General features: G+C 38.6%; 1 protein-coding gene across 3 annotated transcripts in view; it reads right to left on the bottom strand.

Annotated features, from left to right (window-relative positions):
• Positions 1-2,966: 2,966 nt before the first annotated feature.
• NWD2 (NACHT and WD repeat domain containing 2) overlaps positions 2,967-20,313 on the bottom strand; it is a 55,685-nt gene continuing 38,338 nt past the window's right edge. For 2 of the 3 annotated variants that reach the window (XM_069856165.1, XM_069856167.1), the window contains 4 exons: positions 12,989-13,192; positions 11,105-11,249; positions 10,224-10,813; positions 4,603-8,620 (listed from right to left, as the gene is read on the bottom strand). In XM_069856165.1, the coding sequence (XP_069712266.1) occupies positions 4,685-8,620; positions 10,224-10,813; positions 11,105-11,249; positions 12,989-13,192 (4,875 nt within the window). In that variant the 3' untranslated portion in view covers positions 4,603-4,684. Of the gene's footprint in view, positions 3,664-4,602; positions 8,621-10,223; positions 10,814-11,104; positions 11,250-12,988; positions 13,193-20,313 lie in introns of those variants that run through there. The other variant, XM_069856166.1, reaches the window with a different exon arrangement.

Here is a 20,313-nt window from a genome sequence, read left to right on the forward strand (position 1 = left end):
TTGTATATCCCTTGCTGAAGCTGGAAATGGCACTGGTGTGCTGCTGAAAGGGCAGGTGCTACACATGGAGGTTATACCATCCTGGGAGCATGCTGGGGGCTTTGCTGAGTTGAGAATTGAGCATCACCTACCCTGGCAAGCAGGAGGATTGTGGGTTGGGGATGATGGGGCAGCAGAGGCAGGGACAAAAGCTCGATAGGGGTAGACTTTAACAGTCAATTTGGAAAACACTTGTGATATTGAGAGCGTATTCTGCTGGACTGGACATCTTACGAGAATGTTCCCTCATGCTCCTCTGGTTATTGGCCTGTGTTTTCAAGTGAATTTAGTGCTACACAGCTGGTCCTTTTAAAAGTCCCTCTTTTGCAGAAGGATGGTGATGCAAACTGTACCTTCTGGAGAAGCACACGTTAAAATGCCTCATCCTGGGAAGGATCGTGGTGACCACTCCTTCAGCTTTTAACTTCCCTGTTGAAACTGAGAATGGACAGTATGATTCAGACCCACGCTGACTGCATCACTTCATTTCCTTTAAGTCGTGAGACTACCACCAAAATGCAAGGAATGGTGGTCAGTGACTAGGATGAGAGGGTAAACCACAGGAAAAATTGTATTCCCTTGCTCTCCCTGCAGTGATGTGGCATTCAAGGAAGGGCTATTAAGGAACACCCTTAACAGGGTACAAGAACTTTGATGTAGGTTGTATTTGTAGCATAAATGCTTGATAACCAAAAGTATAGAAAAGCTCTAGGCCATGTTTGGGTAATTACATAATCAATTTTATGTTACACAAAAAATAATGTGTGAAAAAGTAAGATGTCTTTGGTTTAATTAGAAGACATAAGAATGGATTTCAGAATTCTGTCATTTTGAAGTCTTAATATTTATGTTAAATCAAATATTTTAATCCTTAACCAACAAAATAAAATAATGCAGATTGTTGCTAATGGTAATGACCTAAAAGACCCATTTTTATGATGTATCATATAGACTCACACAAAAAGTGTTTGATAAAGGGCAAGATCTCAGGATTGTAAACTGATCTGGGGCTGGAATAGTCCCCCCTGCTTACGAATGCCATTGTAATTGTGCATTTTTGCTTTAAATTCCCTTTGCTAGATGGCTAAAACTACAGGGTTTGAGTATGCAGCATGGGGAAATCAGGACTGGGGAACTACTGAAACCTGAATGCCTTCTGAATGCCTTTTCCGGGCTACATGTTAACTCACATTTTGATGTTATCTGTTAATAATGTGAAGAAAGCTGAATGGCCACAGGCCGCATGAAATGAAGTCAGGGGCTGTACATTCCCCAGGTGTATGCAAAGGAAATGACTGATAAAAATAATTTTTCTAGCTGACCTCCGGCTTACCTTTGTCTGACAAAGAATTTCTGACTAATTCCCCTCTAAAACTTTTTTTTCAGCTACAGCCTGTTCTGAGAATCTTGTGTGTCAAAAAATATGGACCCCATCTGAGCCCATTTATTGCTCACTTTAGATAAAGAATAAATGAAAGTTTGGTATATATAGATATACCTATAGGTATATATACCTATATTTATATATATAGAGGTATATATAAATATACCTATTTATATATAGGTATATAAATACAGTTCCTTAAAAGAAATTAAATTGCTGTATTGCTGTGAAAGGATAGAACAGCATCTGGCATTTGGATGACTCATTATTACAGAAACTATTTTGTCTTGTAAAACTGTATAGAGGTACTTTGGGACAGATTGTGAGGGGCTCTGGGGTGCTCACTTTTGCAGCAGCAAGTATTTGAATATTGAGCAGCCTAATGGCATTCAGAAACCCAAGCCTGCTGCTTAGGCTTAATGTGTGGGAGGAATCTGACCCCTAAGAAATAGATTCAGAAAGCTGGAAAGCTGAGTGAGAGAGTTTAGCTACTAAGACAGAGGGAAACTATGAGGAGGGACAGGACTTAAACCAGCATCCTTCAATGAGATTAGAAGCCCAATACTTGGCTGAAGGGCTTAAATGGATTAGGAGTCATGTTCACGTTCCTCTTTCCCATTGTTTTACAATTAAGAAAAATAGTAGTCCTGCTGCACTCTTGCTGTCCTTGATTATAACATAAAAGATTAAGTTTCAAAGCAGGACAAGGCTGCTTCTGTGTGCCAGCCTATTGCTTTGACCAACCAGACAAAGCCTAAAATCTGTTCCCTCTTTAGCCCAAGATGAAGGGAAGCCTGCATTCACTTTTAGGCTGTTTTGCTTGGGACTGTCTCCTGCCCCAAGAAGCTGTGACACTGCACAGAAGACCTCAATGTTCGATGAGCCAGAAAACAAGAGGTGCAAGCCTGGGTGTTCTGTTGATAAGCCACTCAGCTAAGCTGCAACCAGCTGGGTTCTGGTGGTCTTCCCCAAAAAGGAAGAACATTTCTTTTTCTGTGTTTTGCTTTGTTTCTGTGTTATACCTATTTACCCAAAGTTAGCCACTCTCCTGGCAGATACGAGATGTATTTCTACTCTTCCAAGATAATAAGGAACTTATTTTCCAACACTGTACAGGTTATGCACAAGAAGTTCCAAGGCTGAAATGTGTGTTATACCCAGTATCTGAAAGAAGGTGGAAACTGCTTGCCTTTAGGCAGGATCCTGGGTGGCACAGACCCCATTGGCCCCTCCTGTAGCTCCACAGATCTGAAGGTAAGTGGGATTTCAGGTACTCCTCTCTTTTCTGTGTTTCTACTGGGAGGGTTACACAAGCTTTCATGTCTGTTGACCTGCACACTGGCAGTATGCAATCTAGTCAAAATCAGCGTCTAATCATGGATTTCTTTTTTTTGTAAATCTCATTGTTTTTTAAATGCTTGATTTAGCTAGCTGAAGTAGGAAAAATACTGCAATTACTTAAATACAGGCTGATGGGAGCTGCAAATGCCTAGTGCCCCTCTGCCAAAATGATTTTTTCCTAAAATTAAGGGGAACACACAAGTCTGTTTCCATAGTTTATTAGTACAAACAATGCATACACAAGACTGTATATTGTTTGAAGACTGCAATAGATTTCTAATTTAACAACTCTGTAACAAAATTTAACTAAATTTGACATTTATGAAAATATAAATCTCTGATTGGATAGGTTTTCCAAACAATACAAAGTTTACATAAAAACATTCAATGTGATCTATTAGTTGCAAACAAGTTAGGAAAAATCATTCAAGTCACTTAATATACTATATTGGCTTGTACATTAAACATTCACACACTACATTAAGTTCTAGTTTAGCATTCATTTCTTGGAAATTTGTGGCATGGAGTTCTGATTTTAAAAATAAAATTGTTTTGTTCAAATAATTTGAAAATATTTTCACAAATGTGCCATCTTTAAGACATGAAAGGATGGAAAAGTCTTATTATTATTTCAGATGTTGTCCAGTGTTTGTTGTTGTTTTTTTTTAACTTGGGCAAAATGTATTTTTTTAAAGCCTTTGCAATTATTACACAATTTCTGCCTTGAAACTGGTAAAACTGTACAAAAGGCTCAGAACAGTTTTAAAGCAGGAAGTGAAGCTTGTATGTACGTGGAAATAAGAAAAACCCATTACAAATTGGACCTTTGGACAGTCTTTACATTTAGTGGAGTATTGCAGCACATATACAAGCAGTCCCAGAGTGTTTGGTCATCTGATCTGTATTTATCATGGGAAAGAAAAGAAATGATAGTAAGGCAAATGTTATCAACATTAATACATGGCATGTCTGAAAACTTTGTATTACGATTACTTTGGGGACATAGGAGAAGCTTTAGACTTAGTTAAAACAAAATGGATAGCAACCTTTGAACATAAAGCAATTCATGTGTTTAACTGCTCATCTGTAAGGCCCTTTTCTCTTTGTAAAAGTTTTCATTACGACCTGTTACTAATCCACACTGTGAATATGAAAAAATTCCCCAAACCAAAAATAAAACCCCAAACTATATTCCTTTTACGATCTAGGTTTTTATCATTTTTATCACAATACAGAAACCTGAAATCCCTGCATGCAATTAAAAAAAAAAATCTTTCAGTCCATTCATTGAAATGAACAAATACTTACCACATCACATGTTAACATGTTTGCAGCTGACTGGTGCCTACTCTTTTCAACCCAAAGATGAACCCCAATTTAAAAAAAAAAAAAAAAAGTTATTTTTTAAGTGATGATGGAATGTATCAAGTGTTCCAGGTTGGCAGGTGACATCTTGTCATTGCACCATCAAGCAGAAAAACACATTTTTGCAAGTGGGTATAAAGTTGGTTGTTAGCTATAGACCCATCTAGGCGACTTGGTATATAAAATAGTGGTCTGCCTCTTCTCGTCGAACATGTGGAACTTTAGATCTAATTAAAACAGTTTGTCAGTAAGATTACCTAACTTCTGCAATAGCATAACAATTTTGATAGTATTGCTAGAAATTTTTAATCAAGGCCCTGGTGAAATCCTGGACTGAACCTTGTATTCTGAAATTTAAAAAACCCTGCAGCCCATTTGCTTTATGTTTTCTTTTTTGTTTAAATAAATGTAAGAACATCTGCTGAGGAAAAACCAGCTGGTCTGCCCTCTGCTGTTTCTCTCTGTCTTCCAAAAATGCTCTGATTTTTATGTGAATTCAGAAGTCAAATCTACGCAAGTATACTATTATTCAGATAAGCTAGTCCAGATAGTTACTCAGTTGTCAGCAGCAAAACTGTGTCCTCTGCAATCTATGGCTGAGCACACTTTCTCATAGCAATAATTATGTTTTTTGGTTGGTGTTGCTTCACTCACCTCAGGCTCTACAACTGTAATGGGGCTATCCCTTGCAAATACTTCTGTTGATTCTCTCCAAATGCAGTCTGCAGTCACTTTGAAGCTATAATTATGACATTTTGGCCTAATCACTTGTGTTGTGTTATTGAAAATCTGGCGGCTGTTTGAAGTAGCAATTTTGATTTTCAGTGCAGCGTCAACTCGATCCACTACAGTGTAAGTACCTATACTTCCATCATCAAATCCAATAATAATATTTAAATGTCTTTGTGAGAGTGCGAGAAAAGTGGGAGTTTTATAAAGAGAACAGGCACCGATGTTTTTGCCATCTGCTAGCCTCATTACTATTAAACTAGAGACTGCACCATTGTCATCATCTTCTTCACCACGAAAACAAATGTACACAAGATAGCGGCCATCCCGAGACAGCCTCTGCCTCCAGATGACACCTGGAGTGTGAACCACACGAAGTTTTCCACTGTATAAATCCAGCACATTGATATTCTCATCACCACGAGTTATAATTCCTAGCTTCCCATTTGGGGATATTTCAAAGTCTTCCAAATTTTTTAAGAAATTGGTAGGCAATTGTACACGTCTGCAAATTACTTCCTCTGTTAGGCTCCAGATGTTTACGGTTTCAGTAGATGTTATAAATACTATAATATCTGGGCAGTCTGGTATTAGCTTAATATCCACAATGTTTGCGCCATCATCACAGCAAAACTTCTTCGTTATACTGCCTGTCCAGAGACTCACTGCCAGCACTTTATTCTTTGCCATTCCAACTACAAATGTATTTGCAGTTGTTATAAATGCATTCTGTAAGGCAACTAAAATATTGCAAACCCTATGTCCCGTAGCCAGTCGCCAGACTCTGGATGCATTTTGCTCACAGAGAGATACTACAAATTGATCATTATGAGTAATCATTAGCTCTGAGATTTTTTGTCCATTAATGCGGAAGATATTTTCACCACTAACAGTGTGCCAGACGTACTGGCTGCATTTATCATCTGATGTAACCATTATGTCTCCAGAAGAGGTCAGCACACAATTTTCAACAATACCTTCATGCTTGAACACAGCTTCTATAAACCCAGTGCTGAAGTTCCACTTATGGACAGAATCTGATCCATCCAACGTGTATATTAATTCACCTCTGGCTGGCAACACTAGTCTTTGGATAGGCTTGCCAGATTTGTCAATATTGGACATAGCAGTTATGATGTCTATATCCCAAACAGAAAGGACACCACTGGTGGATAAGGATAGCAGCATGTTATGATGATTTGATTTAATTAGCCTGACTATAGTTCCTGAGATTTCCTGTAAGCTTGCCATACACTGTCCTGTATCTCTTCTCCAGACAAAGATGGCTGAGGTATTTTCCATTGAAGCAATTATACAGTTGCCATTTTTCGAAAGCACGGCAGATATAAAGCGCTCATTGTGTTTAGCTCTAAACTTTTCAGCCACCTTCCACACACGAGTGTCAAGAAGTTCAATGCTGAGAGCCTTACAAATTAAAATTGCACTTTGGTCTTCAGAAAGCTCTACGCTGACAACTTCACTGTCTTCTCTCCTGCAGTCAAAGTCATCTGTAAGCTGGGGATTCGCAATTTCCTCTGTATTCCAAACAGAGAGGCTACCCTCACTGTCCACCATCACCATTTCTTGGGCTGTGTCCAGAATGAGAAGGAATTTCACAAATCCACCAGAAAATTCAGAGGTCACTGTGGCCAACTTCTCTCCACTGCCCAAGTGAAAAATGGTTGCGGTGTTCAAATACTGTCCGCAGAATGCATAAACTCCATCTGGAGAACACTGCACGCAGGTCACTTCATACCAGCAGTGGAAGTGATAGAGAGGCCAACCGTAGAGCAGATCTATTACAGTGACGTCTTTGCTGGCCTCCAGCCAAGCAAGTGCATGGTTGACTGATAACGTAAATCCATTTATAAAACTGGAGCCCCCTGCAATTCCGCAATGTTTTGACCCCTTAATTTCCACCTCAGACAGAAGACAGGAATTTATGTTATCATATATCAAGAGAGTATTTTTTGTTGTAGCCACTACAAGATACTTCTCATCGCTAGTAAGCTTCATCCCTAAGATAACAGACGGAGCTGTTGTAATCTGCCTTAGTAACTGGCGGGTCTCTACATCCCAAGTGCTGATGGAGCCATTTTCTAAAGCAGCGATAATTGTGCTGGGATTGAAAGTAGGCAAAATCTCAGTGACGTGCATGCAGCTGGATGACAGCGGCAGACGCTCAGGGCTGTAAGTTACATCCATGGAGGAATGCAAAGGGACTATAGAGCAGTATTTGGGCCCATCCTTGTCACATTCTAAGAGGAGATGTCTGAGTTTGGGCAATGAACTTACTACTGGGAGAAGCCTTTGCTGCAATTCAGCAGAGAGTGAACCTGGGTATTTTACTACTTTGAACTTTATACTGCGCAGGGTACTGGCCAGAAATTTCAGCTCTTTTTCTTGCGAGTAGGTGTAAGCCAATTCTATGTCAGAAAGTGCTTTATCAAATTGCCCTATTCTAATCATGGTGTACAGCCAGCTGAAGTTCATAATGACTCCGTACAGAAGATCATCTGTTCTTCCACACCTTGTCAAGTGATGAATAAGCTCTGTCATTTTTCTGTGATTGATAAAAAAAATATCAGGTTCTAATGGATTACACTGAAAGACCCATGGCTGATCAGGTGCCTGCCTGTCAAAAGCAATCTGATCCATGCAGTGCTTTTCTTCCTTGCTCAGGCCTCTACTGTCATGGTCAGGACAACCATTCAAATATTGGTCATTGCTGTAAAAAGGTTTCCTCCGTCCACCTGACCAAACACCAAGGAAATACTCTGCCATGACTGTGTGCATTTCACGCAAGTCTTCTTCATTGTGTAAGTACAGTTTCTGGGCAATTAGTTGCAAATGCCTATTTGCCCAAAGAAGCAGTGTTACATTTTTCACTTGACGCTCTATTAAGTACCCCTGTAAGCCCTCCTTAAGCCTTGCAATATATATATATGGAATTCTCAGTGGGTTACTTTCTCTGACACTCTCACTAAGTTCATACATAACACTGTTGTCAAGGGCTAAGATGTCTTCCAGTTCCATTTCACTCAGGCCAGATTTGGACATAGTGATGTAGCCAAGTGCTCTTGACAATAGTCTTGATCCACACGTGTTTTCCAGTGACCAAAATAACTGCTCTATGCTTTCGTGGACAGTGACACAGAGGGAGGACTCATCCACATCTTTGTGAGATCTCCAGTTCTTGACCTCTCTAAAGGTTAAGTTTACAAACATAGGCAGTGTGCACTTGGAGAATGCTTCATTGACGTAGATTTGTTGTCCTGATGTTACTTTTCTTTTAACTCGCAGCAGCTGATGTTTCAGTATTTGGCTACACATCTTTCTGTCTCTTGCAGTCAACTCAATGTAGTTGTCTTCTTCATGAATAAGGCACCTCAGTTTTTGTAGGATCCCATGCTTGTTTGGCAGTGTTGACAAAATTATCCGTACTGAACGGGGAAGATGAATGGGAAGCCACCAGAGCTTCCTACCATCATCACCATCTGTTAGTTGTTCTAGAGCATCGAATATTATCACCAGTGGCCTGTGGAATGAAGATTCATTCAAGAGATTGATGAACAAGTCCCGAAGATCATGAATCTTTTTTGGGTAACTTTGTACAAGGCAACGATAGTTAACTGCTAATTGTTCACAAATGCTTTGAAGTATATTCCTCAGATCTGTACTAGTTTCAGTGGATCCCAAAAATCTTACAACTACCACAGGGTCAGAATCTGGTCCCATCTCTTCTTGCAGCCAGGAATAGGCCTAGAATGTAGAGCACAATTTAGTTAATATCTAAATGAAGCACCGTAACAGCATTTATAAATAGTGACTACTTATATATAAATAAACATTTTAAAATGTTAGTGGTTGAATGGAAATATTTTCACTGGCAGAGTTAAAATGCTGTTTTGATTTATGTGCACTGGATGAAATATATATGTGCACTGCCGGAAATTTACACCATATGTTATCTTCATTTAACACAGGTAACAACCTAAAACACTAAGACCCATAAGTCTAAGGAGACACATGTAGAACGTAGTCCATAATCCCAGGGTACTCTTTGCAAAATCTGTGTCACATTTCTGAAAGTTAGTAGAGACATTCTCCTTTTAATAAACTTAGACACAATGTTTAACATTGATTCCCAGCTGAGAGCATGTCCTGATGATTTTGGAGGACAAGGATGAGAGTACAGAACTGCCCTTTACTAGCCGGTTACCTTAGTTCCTACACCATGGAAGTACACTCTGTCTTGGTGTGCATGTGACTCACACGCTGCCACAAGGGATAAAAAGCATCTCATTTGGTTTTATTTGGGTTTCTTTTTTTGGTTTTGTTTTTTTTTTTTTTTTCCTTTTAGCATACTCTAAAGAAGTGAGGAATGTTGCTTTAAATACTCTCAGTCTGTGCAGGCTAATACACTCACTTGTCTTGATTGCTAAGTCTTTTCATCTCACTTTAAGTTGTTACAGAATATTTAAAAAAAAAGTATAACTGAAGTCTCTAGCTTAACTTATATACTCGGATTCTGAAATGATATCTCCAGTGGTAAATCTCAGTTTCATGTAGGCAACTAATGTGAATCTATAGGAAGTCACATTTGGGAAAGATACGAGATTTTAAATATTACTGTACCCTCCTCCATTTCCTTCTGATACGGCTGTTTCCCAGCCCACTGTGCTAAATTCCCTGAGCACCCCACAGGGAACTCAATGTTGTGAATCCTAGCTGGAGAATTAGGCTTAAGAGATGCCAGCTCACTCTTTTTCTCCATCTGGTTCTGCCTTGCACAAAGTGTTTCACTCGTGTCCCTGTAGTAAGTACTAAGCTCAGTGACTTAAACAGCATATGTGAGATAAATAAATACATGTATTTTTACAGGTTATTAAAGACAGTTTTATAGCAAGTGTAGTTGTAGCAACCATATCAGCCTAATTCCACAGTAACTTCTGCTAATATAAGATGACGTGACTTGGAAAGACATGTTGTATTTGTGAATAAGACTAAAACCAGCATATGATGTTTAGACCGTTCCAGATTCTTAGGACCTCAGTGGAACAAGAGGGAAAGAGATATTTCTAAATTACATGATAATTCCAAAATATAGATACCTAACAGTTTTTTAAGTGCTCCAATAAACTATTTTTGTTTTGGCTATGCATGTGATACACACACATGATTATTGAAAGATAAGTCTTTTTCTGAATATGTGGATAATAATATGCAAAATACACTTTTGATTTTTATTTTATATGTTGAAGGCTGACATCAGATCTGTTGACAAAAGGAAGAATAGAAAGTAATTTGGCCCTTACACAGTAATGCTCCTAACATCACCATATTATGTAAGGTATTTATTTACCTTCTTCGCCACTTCAGCTAATAAAAGAGTCTTCCCTGTGCATGGTCCTCCATATATGATAAGAGGGTTAATGTGTCCTACTTTGCTAGGTAGAATGTACCTGTGAACTATGTTTAATGCCTCACATCTATATTCATAAAAAGTGGAGTATGTTTTACACAGGGATGAGTGTTGAAGAACTTCATCATACAGCAAGTCTGTCTCGGTGTCAAAATTCTGCTGCACTGTTGCTTGGATTATGTCAATCATGTCTTCGTAGAACTGTTTACCAAGTCCTTCAATATAATGGTTCTCCACTTCTTGGGAGTAACCCAATTTCATGTCACAGTGAGTGACGGACGTGTATACTCTCAGATTGGACGATGCGACAATGGTAGGAATGAATTCATCCCTGAGCTTTATCAGTTTCTCATGGGCTTCAGGATCTCGTAGAAACTTCCCAGCTGCATGTACCACATCCATGTATTTTCCCATCTCTGGAATTTTAACAAAACGCTCAATGTTGGCGATTTTCCTAATGTAGCAAACACACTTCTTTAGGAAAGCTGGTGTTTGTTTACCCAAGGCAAAATCGAGTTCATCTTCAATAGCTGAGGATGAAAAGAGAACACAAGAGACTGTTATCTTTTGTTTATAAACAGTTCAAGAACATCCCCCACCCCAAATGTGCAGACTCTTAAATGATTGCATCTTTTTTCTGTAAAAAACAGAAAAATCACTGAGTCCTTTCATATGGGCTTTGGTCTTAAGCAAGCTCAATGCACATTTTTTTCTCTTCAGTTATATGAAAAATGCCAACAAAATATATTTTCATGTTTGTGGAAAAATTGATTGAAAAGATAATACAGATATTGAATATATTGAAATAGTCTGATCTTTACCAGAGGAAAGATATCTCTTCGCTTGGCTGTGCTTCATTTTTCCTTTCTCATACAGCAATTTCACAGCAGTCTTAAAAATCTTCTTAATCTCTTCTGATATATCTTGCCATTTATTCTCATTCACAGAGTTTGAAGGAGATTCCATCTTTTAAAAATATCCATAGTTAAACAGTAGCTGTAATACATAAATCTACAACTTCAGAAAGTAAAAGCCTAATATTCAAGTTCATAAATACATGGAAACAGAGAAACACATGCATGAAAAACGAATAAATGAGAGTTCAACTCTTTATGCTGCAGGCAATCATAATTTATTCGATTTTAGAATTCTGAGTCAGCTACTTTTTTTTTCTGAATTTCTACTGTACGCAGCTAGTGCAATATTTTTCTATGAAGGTGATATTGGTCTTTTTCTTGGAAGAGGGTTTTGAAAACCAAACATGAAATAGTGACAATAAAGCAGTAGTAATACTGCTCCTTTAATAAGAAGTAATAATAATAATAATGATTTAGACTTGAATCTCAAACCTGAAAATTAGGTTCCTGGTACCTGTAATTAAGTACCTCGCATTAGCTACCATCATATTTGAAAAATATGAGATTATATCTGACATTATTTTAGTTCATCCATTGCTACAGTAACAGTAATCTTACTGTCATCAGAAAGGGACTCTAATATAAATTCACTAATCCTTTCAGATGATATTTTGCAGATGCCACGATGGAGGTTTCGCTAAGGCAGCTAGTAGTCACTGCTGCGTTACTTACTGCAAGTGAAGTGTTTAAGTGCTTTCCAGTTTTCCTGGAGGGTGTAATAGGAAAAAGAACAGCCTCCAGGATAAGCTCCCTAACAACTCCTTCTTGACATGTTCAGAGCTGTGTATCTTCTGTTACGTTCTTTAAGTTTACGAGATGTAACTATGTTAGCTTTAAGTTATGAACATCTTTTTGCTTACTCCTGTGTATCAGTAGCTGTATTCAAAGGGATACTGTGGGCATTAACAAAACAATGCAGAATGTTATGAAACTTGTATCCTCCTTTGCGATCAATACTTCAGAATTAGCCATATTATACTGTCTTCAACTCATTAAAACTGCTTTGTGTGTCAGTGGGTTTTGTGTTTTTGACCTTTTTCATGCAACAGAGAAAAAATTCTGCTAGATGGTAAGTGAATGTGGTACAATGATTTAATTTTCTTGTATAATACAGCAAGCATTCAAAATGTTAAGTTCATTTTTTCTACGCTGAAACCTGTCCCTGGTTATATAGGACGTGTAGGAGGGTAGAACTAAGCCCACGGTAATGCAGTTTTTATTCTCATCAATTAAAGACAAATGCATGATTTAAAAATAATTCAGTGTTCAAAAAACTTCTGTTAGAATACAACTAATAAGTTAAAAGTATGAGATCTGATTCTGGATAGCACTAAGCAGTTGTTTGCTGTTAAAGAGCTTTCTTGTGTGGGGATAGAAGGGAAGATGTGTATTTCTTCCCCAAATCCTTTTCATTGAAAGCTAGTGAAAGCACAGTACCAGGCAAGGACCAGAAGAGCCTGAGCACTCTCTATTCCAACATCAGGGAAGGGAAAAGAAGTCTGTATAACTGTCCCACTAGCTGCAGCAGTTCATGAATGACTGCAATCCATGTGTTCTAGCTGAATCAGGGAGTGCATCGAAACAGGAGTTGCAACCCATCATGTTCCTTGGTGTTTCACAGCTGTTCCCTTCACCGTGGTTGGGAATGGAGCATCATAGCATCAAGTTGCTCAGGCGTGCACAGGGCTGTAGAAGATAATTCAGAGACAGCAGGTGTCTGGTCCTGGTAACTGTCTGCCACTGTTAACTGACAGAGAATAATTTTGTAAGGAGATAACTGTGACTTACTGTGTTCTGGTAGCTCTTCAGCATTTCAGATTTTGGTCTGAGGTAATAGGCTGGTGGCACTGCGTTCTCATCCCTGCAGTACCACTCTTCTAAAATCCTTGTCTCTAGCTTGGCCTCTACAGCAGCATCCAGGATCATTTCAAATTCTGCTGACTCAACTTCCCCTGGTATTCGGATATTCCCATACTTCTCTCCCAGTAGGCCCTGTGTATTTGCAGGAAAAGTAGGAATTAAATTTTTCTTTCTAGTGATGTGAAAATCCTCCTCAGGATCTTAATGTCATAAAAATCTGTGAGATAGTAGTTTAAGAAGGGAAACAGATACAGCGTAAAATGAATTACAGTTAAGGGTACCGTATTGAGCTGCATCTTACTATGGTGACCTAGTAAAATTTCAAGTAGATTAATTGTCTTTCATAATATTAACTGGTAATAAAAATACAAAGGCATTCAAAAAAAGTAATTAACCCAGTATAGCACAGTATTGATTGATTGATTCCCATTAGTCACAGATGGGATTAATCTCACATGCAAAAGCAAAGGTGGAAATCCGTTTCTCTGGACTCAGAATAAGGATGCATCTCTGGACTCTTTACCTCTTGGCTTCATTCTTAGTTTCCACAGTAATGGAACCTAAGATTTTTATGTTGTGTTTGATGAAAATTCACATGATGTTATGTACAGCTCATACTCGTATTATTAAAGATGTGGCTTATACCAGCAATACCAAAGATCAACGTTGCAGAACCACAAGCTGCTTTGCTTGCTTATATTTCCTTGCTGCAAAAAATGTTATATGTCTTTTTTCCCCCAGTTGCTATGCATTCAATGAATAGTGGGGCAAGGGAAACCAGTTTTGACCAAGCATGAAGTAGGAATGGATCAAACCCCATTTTAGTCCTTAAATGCATTATTTTTCATAAAAAGGTAAAGGTTTGTGGAAGTCAGTTCTTAAACTGTGGCACCTTCAAAAATGAGGACTAAAATATTGGTTGTGATGCTCTAAATACACTTTTTTTGGATTTCTTTCTGTAGTTTGTTGTCCAAAAATAATAAATATACTATTGTAATGTCTTACAAATTCATAGAAGATAGAGTTGCAGGACATTATTGTATCATTTTAACAGATTTTATGCAATTTGTGATCATCAGATAAATTCTACATACAAATCTTCATCCACAGAAGTCAGTGAGAACTCTTACTTAACTTAAAATAAGATTTTTAAACTTCTTTCCTCATTTAAATGTATTCAGTGAAAATTTTGAGTTAATGAGGAGTACTTAATGTGGAGAGCAACCAAGAGTATCGGCATCTTGATTTGAATCAGAAGGATCTCTCAGTAAAGTAATGCTAATGCAAATACAGTTGTACCCTAAAAATGTAAATGACCTTATTTGTAAATAGTAAAAAATCTAAATATTCATTATTTTTAAACCACTCAGCATAATGAGAAGCTGTTTTAAACTCTTCCAGCTGTAACTAAACCCTAAAAATCAATAACTGACGATGATGACACCTGTTTCACTGATTATAAAAGCGTGAAGCCACAGACCACTTTTCTTAATCCAGTTGTGTTGGCAGAAGGGAATGAATGGTTCATCATGCTAGATGCTGTAGCCTCAGAGCAGAGACATCAGAGCAGTGCATGCAAATACTCCTAACCTCTTCTGAGGAAAACCACCTAGGTTAGCTCAGCCCACAGCCCACAGTGTGTAAATTAACCTGGCTGATTTTTGCCTGGAGCAGATTAGGAAGCACTCAAATTAACTACAGCGCTGGCTGTGATGGTGACTGGTTAGCATCCTCCAATAGAGGGGTAGTGACAAAGAGCTGGTGGACAGGAACAAGTCAGTGTCTGCCCACTGCTTAGGAGAAATGAAGGAATGTAGGAACTGTGACAGTTCATACAGTCCAGGTTCCAGCTTCTGACAAGTCCAAAGGAGAGGCATTAGGGAAAAGATGAGTTTGCCTGTCTGCCCACTCAGATCTCAGAGTAGCTTTATTCAGGGTGCACATCAAGAAGTCAGGAGAAAGGAAGAAATGCATTTAGCAACTAAAATTAAATAATAATAACTTTAATGAAATGGATCCAGTATTTTTATTACATGAATTTATTTTTTCTATGTGATCACTTGTAACTAGCATCTCCCCTCAGAGACAGAGCCATGTTGCTTCACATAGAGAAGTAACTGGGGATAATTTTTACTGTTCTGATCTGTTCATAGAGCCCTATAATTTTGGAATTCTGAGGCTGCAGAGGTTAAACAAAATATAACATTATTTTCCTTCTTTATTCAAGTGAGGTTAGTTACTCCTATCGTGCTGAATTGCAATCCTTTGCACATTCATATTGATGTAGAAATCTCATAAATTTCTCTCAGAGGAGCTTTGCCATGCAAATTTTGCAATTACTTTGTATAGCAATTATTAATTGAAATTCATTAGGCTACGCTTTCTCTGAATTTAAGTGCAGTGGATTCAATAGACAGTTGCCCAAGCAAAGATCAATAGCTGGGCCCTTCATTAACAATATTAAAATGTCAACATTAAAATGTCTGGTTTTAATGTACTGCATTTAATCAACTAAATTTGGCTTGGAAATATTCTGTGTACTTTTCTGCCTCTCTGGTGCAGTTTGTGCTGTTCTTTCTCCACTGTACTGTAGATAAATAACAAATGGCAGTACTTTAAAATGAAAAAGATGGATTCTTTTTTTCTTGTATCTTAACTGACATTGTAACAGACAAAATGTAAATAATCCTGTATTCGGGATCATCCTCTTGGTTACTTGAGCAAAATGCTATAGAAAGGAACTAGACGTGATGAGAATACTAGAATCATTGTGGATGATGGTATAACGAGCTTTTAAACAAAAGAGGCCTATGTAAATATTATTTGAAAGCCTTCACGTTTTTTTAAATCAAGTGTTAAGCACTACAGGACACAAATTTATCATGGTGCATGTTTGTGCTACAGAGGACATTGCTATTATTTTGCTAGAGGTCTAATATTAGTTGAGGGAAGAACAGACACACATAGAAGAAAAGTCACAGGTAGAAGAGTGTCCTCCATTTCATAGAATCATAGAATCACCAGGTTGGAAGAGACCCACCAGATCATCAAGTCCAACCATTCCTATCAATCACTAAACCATGCTCCTCAGCACCTCGTCCACTCGTGCTTTAAACACCTCCAGGGAAGGTGAATCAACCACCTCCCTGGGCAGCCTGTGCTAGTGCCCAATGACCCTTTCTGTGAAAAATTTTTTCCTCATGTTCAGCCTAAACCTCCCCTGGGGGAGCTTGAGGCCATTCCCTCTTGTCCTGTCCCCTGTCACTTGGGAGAAAAGGCCAGCACCCTCCTCTCCACAATCTCCTTTCAGGTAGTTATAGAGAGCAATGAGATCTCCCCTCAGCCTCCTCTTCCGTAAAACTTAATAATCACTAAAATAAGCCCTGTATCATTTTGCTTTGAGGTATTTCTCCTCTTCTTGTTTGGCTGTGGTTTGTGGAAAAGTTTTAAGGTTAATCTTAAAAGATAACACATGCATAGCGCTAGGAAGAAAAGGATTGGGGAAGTGTGGAGGAAAGAGAAGTCTGAGCAAATGTAAGTTACACTGCAAGGTGAAAACTGAGTCTAGCTTGTAATTTTTGACATCTAGTGTTTAGGAAAGCCTGAAGCTAACAGCTGTACCAAGAAAGGAACACATCAGTTGAACATTATGTAAGAATCTAAATGTGCTAAAACATTCAGTTTCACTACTTAAGAAATGGACCATGGCACAAAGGAAGCTGCAGAGGCCATGGCAACACCCCACTGCCACTTATTTTTTCCCTGAGAACTGGCCAGGGAAGAGCAGGCAGCACAGTGCTGACCAGCCTTCTGCAACTGCCCACCAGAAAACTAGCGTAGGGATTTTGGTGGAAGTCCTTCATACAAGCTGCACGAGTTGGCCAGGCTCAGAGCACACCTCTGAAATTTGCATTACGCTTACACGGCCAGCATGAATAAGGACTCCATGTTTTAGACAAAATGTAGGCATTTCTGCAATTAAAGCAAAGTTAAGGAGCAGTTGAACAGAGGTTCTGAGTACACCTGTGGCATCTACTTGGTGAACATGTGCACTTAGAAAGGCAATCAAATGAGTTAGTGTCTTTGATGTTCTAATACAGCAGAATGACAAGTAAGCAAAGAGAAATAGAAATATGAGCAGGATAGGAAATAAAAAGAACAGCACTGGAATGAAGGGAATTGATTACACAAATAGAACCAGCAAATCATAAATACTGTGCTGAGCAGGTTTACCATTTAAAGCGGGGCAATTCCAGGCACTGCACTGCAGCTGTATTCCTCTTAGCGCTTCAAGAGAAGTTTGCTGAGGTTCTGGTATTAGCACGCAAGTCTGTAACCATTTGAAAATTATCCTGGAAAAAAATTTATGTGGTAGAAAACTCTCCATGGAGTCATTCCTGTGCTTTCTGATAACTCCAGGCTACCCTTGATCTACAGCCCAGTTTGACTGATGATTTAACTGAGGTATTGAAACACAACCGCTTTTCACTTTTCTGGAGGACAAAAGTAACTGACACTTTTTTCTAAAAGGCTCTGATATCACACCCAATGCTTGAAGCAAGAGGCATGCTGAGTAAATGCAGCTATTTTCTACTGAAAGGCTGATGCTTGAATAACTTTACAGGTTCTTGAGGAACAGTTCTTTACCTAACGTGTTTTTCAGTAACAGTTGTGGCTAGTTTTTTTTTTTTAAAAAAAGGCCTATAAACAGACAATATGTCTTTGCTAGAATCTTAATAAACTATTTGTTTGCAAGGCTACATGACAGCCTTAGGATGGGTATATTGGCACATATAGCCTGTGAAAACTAAATCTTCCCATGCTTAGACACAAAGGTAAGGCTTGAAAGTACTTCCTTCTAGCTGGTACCAAGGAATAGCCACCTCCCCTCCAGTCTTTTGGTGCCATTATGGTTAAATTTATATCTGGCTTTATAAGTGTAGTCTATCAGGGTACCACAAAACACTCAAGCCTTTAGAGGTCTAAATGAGAAGCTCTGAATCGCACTTTTCCTCTTAGGGGCTTCAGTGTCTGACCTGCATTCATAGCAGAGACTCAAAGCAGCCTCTGGAGGTATCTGCCCCCTCTGCATATTCCCCATACAGTCAAGTAAACGCAAATTTCTTGATAGAAAAATGAAGCAACAGAACTGAAACAAATTATAATTCATGTTTCATGCATTTATGAAAAATATCATACCACTCTCCAGTAGTAACCTAAAACTTCAATTTGTAATAACAACACTGGAGCATTTTGATGATTATAGGAAGTTATTTTTAAAGGGAACAGTAATATCTACACTATGTTCAGTACCAAAAGACAGTTTTACATGCAGACCTGTAAATCAAAATCTCCCACCCGATGAGTCATTTTCCTTTAGCAGTAAAACAACAAATTAAAGATTCATTAGATTGAAGGTGATTGAGCTGTTTAAAGATACCAGGCTGGCAAATGTGTATGAAACCCTCAGCAACCATTTGTATCTATCAAAGCTATAGAATTAACACACAGCAAGCTCAGCAGGAGTCTTGTTAGCTTTCAGCCTGAGGCTGCAGTTACTCTTAAATGAAGATTAAAAACTTACTGTTTGGATCCAGATTACAAATATTTTTTGTCACTGACCTTGTTGGTGTGGTAAGATATTAAAATTATAGGGACAGTCACAATAATGACCAAAAAGAGGAAACTAACCAGAGCTGGATTTGATCTTGATATGATGGACTTATAGTGCATCTTATGTAATTAGATCAGACATGATCATTAAGATTGTTCATGAATCCTACTACCATAACTTATATTTAGTTTCAACTAAGATATTTAGAAGTAGTTTTAATATAAAACAAGTGGACAAGTAACAGGAAGTTATATTCATTACTGATTGATTATATTTATTTGTTGTTTTTTTTTTAAATGTTAACATCTGCAAACCAAGTCATTAGAAAAGTCAGATTTGTATGGTTTCATGATTCCAGATACTCATCAACCTAAGAACAATTTTTTTGCTGTTTAAAAAGCTTCAGATTAATTGAAAATACAGTTTTGCAGTAAGCGAATGATCTGATCCCACGATCTTTTGCTGGGCTTCACTCCTACCACTTTCAATTCTTGGCCTTTGTGAAGTTCCACATGTGACACTGCAGTGTGTCTACATGTCCTCTCTGCCTCTCCTCAGAGCAGGCCTGGACTGCCAACTTTTTGAAGAATAAGCATTTAAAAAATCATCTTTGAAGGAATTAAATCTAACCACAGTTAACTTTTTAACCTAAGAACCTCTGTGTGTCTAGATCTAAGCGCCTTTTAAGCAATTTGGTTTTGCACGATCCATGAGGGATTAGGAGGTATAATTATCCCCATTCGACACAGGATTTAGGTTCAGGGAATTAAACCCGGGCAGGGATTCAGAGATGTGACAGGTATGCAGTGGCTTGCTACAACTGGGTAGAGGAAGCTGTTGTTCCTAATTCTCGGCCCTATCCTTTGTACAGAAACTGTTCAGTTCTAAAGGAGAAAAGCCTTGCTCACTCAGGAATTAGGTCCCGAGTGACTCATATTTCAGCCTGCTAAATTAATGTAAGCTTGAACTGAGATAACTTATTCAAAGTAGAACAGATCCATTAGGAGAAGGTAAGTATTTCACATTAATGAAGATGCAGTGAATGCTTCATGCTCTGGGCTGAAAATTGCCTGAAGGCATCCAACATCAGCTCCCAGGTGCCACTGAGATCCACCAAGTGTTTCTTCACCAGCTGCTTGACTTGTAGGGACTTAAGTGCTCTTAAAAGGCCCTGAGAGGTGATGTTGTTCATCTGTTGCCAAGGGTTGGGAAATGCTGCTCCCACTGATGTCCTGGAGATATCCTTCTACCAATCTCAAGGGAACTGTAGATTGCAGTCTGGTAGAAACTCACACCGCACCTCACCAGCAGGCCTTGGGCAGAAAACCTTGAGAAGCAGCTTGTGCTAGTGGGTCATAATCTAAAGCAAGGCAGGTAATGAGGGAGCTCACTCGTGGAGCCAAAGGCCTGTTTTGAAATCTTTCCTGAACTGGAGAAAGACAAGTCTGTGGTCACCAGGTATGTACCTTACGCATCAAGCTTCTGGGGATCGATGATGGGGTAATGGTAGGGTGTCAAAGCTCCTCCTAGCGCAGCTTCCTCTCTGCATATGAAATCACATAACTTTGTATAAGCAACTCAATGTTAATTATAGCAGGAACATGAACCCTTTCTTTCCACAGTCTGCATGAGTGCCCTA

This window comes from Phaenicophaeus curvirostris, chromosome 4, assembly GCF_032191515.1.
Source record: "Phaenicophaeus curvirostris isolate KB17595 chromosome 4, BPBGC_Pcur_1.0, whole genome shotgun sequence".
In the NCBI taxonomy this organism is placed as follows: domain Eukaryota; kingdom Metazoa; phylum Chordata; class Aves; order Cuculiformes; family Cuculidae; genus Phaenicophaeus; species Phaenicophaeus curvirostris.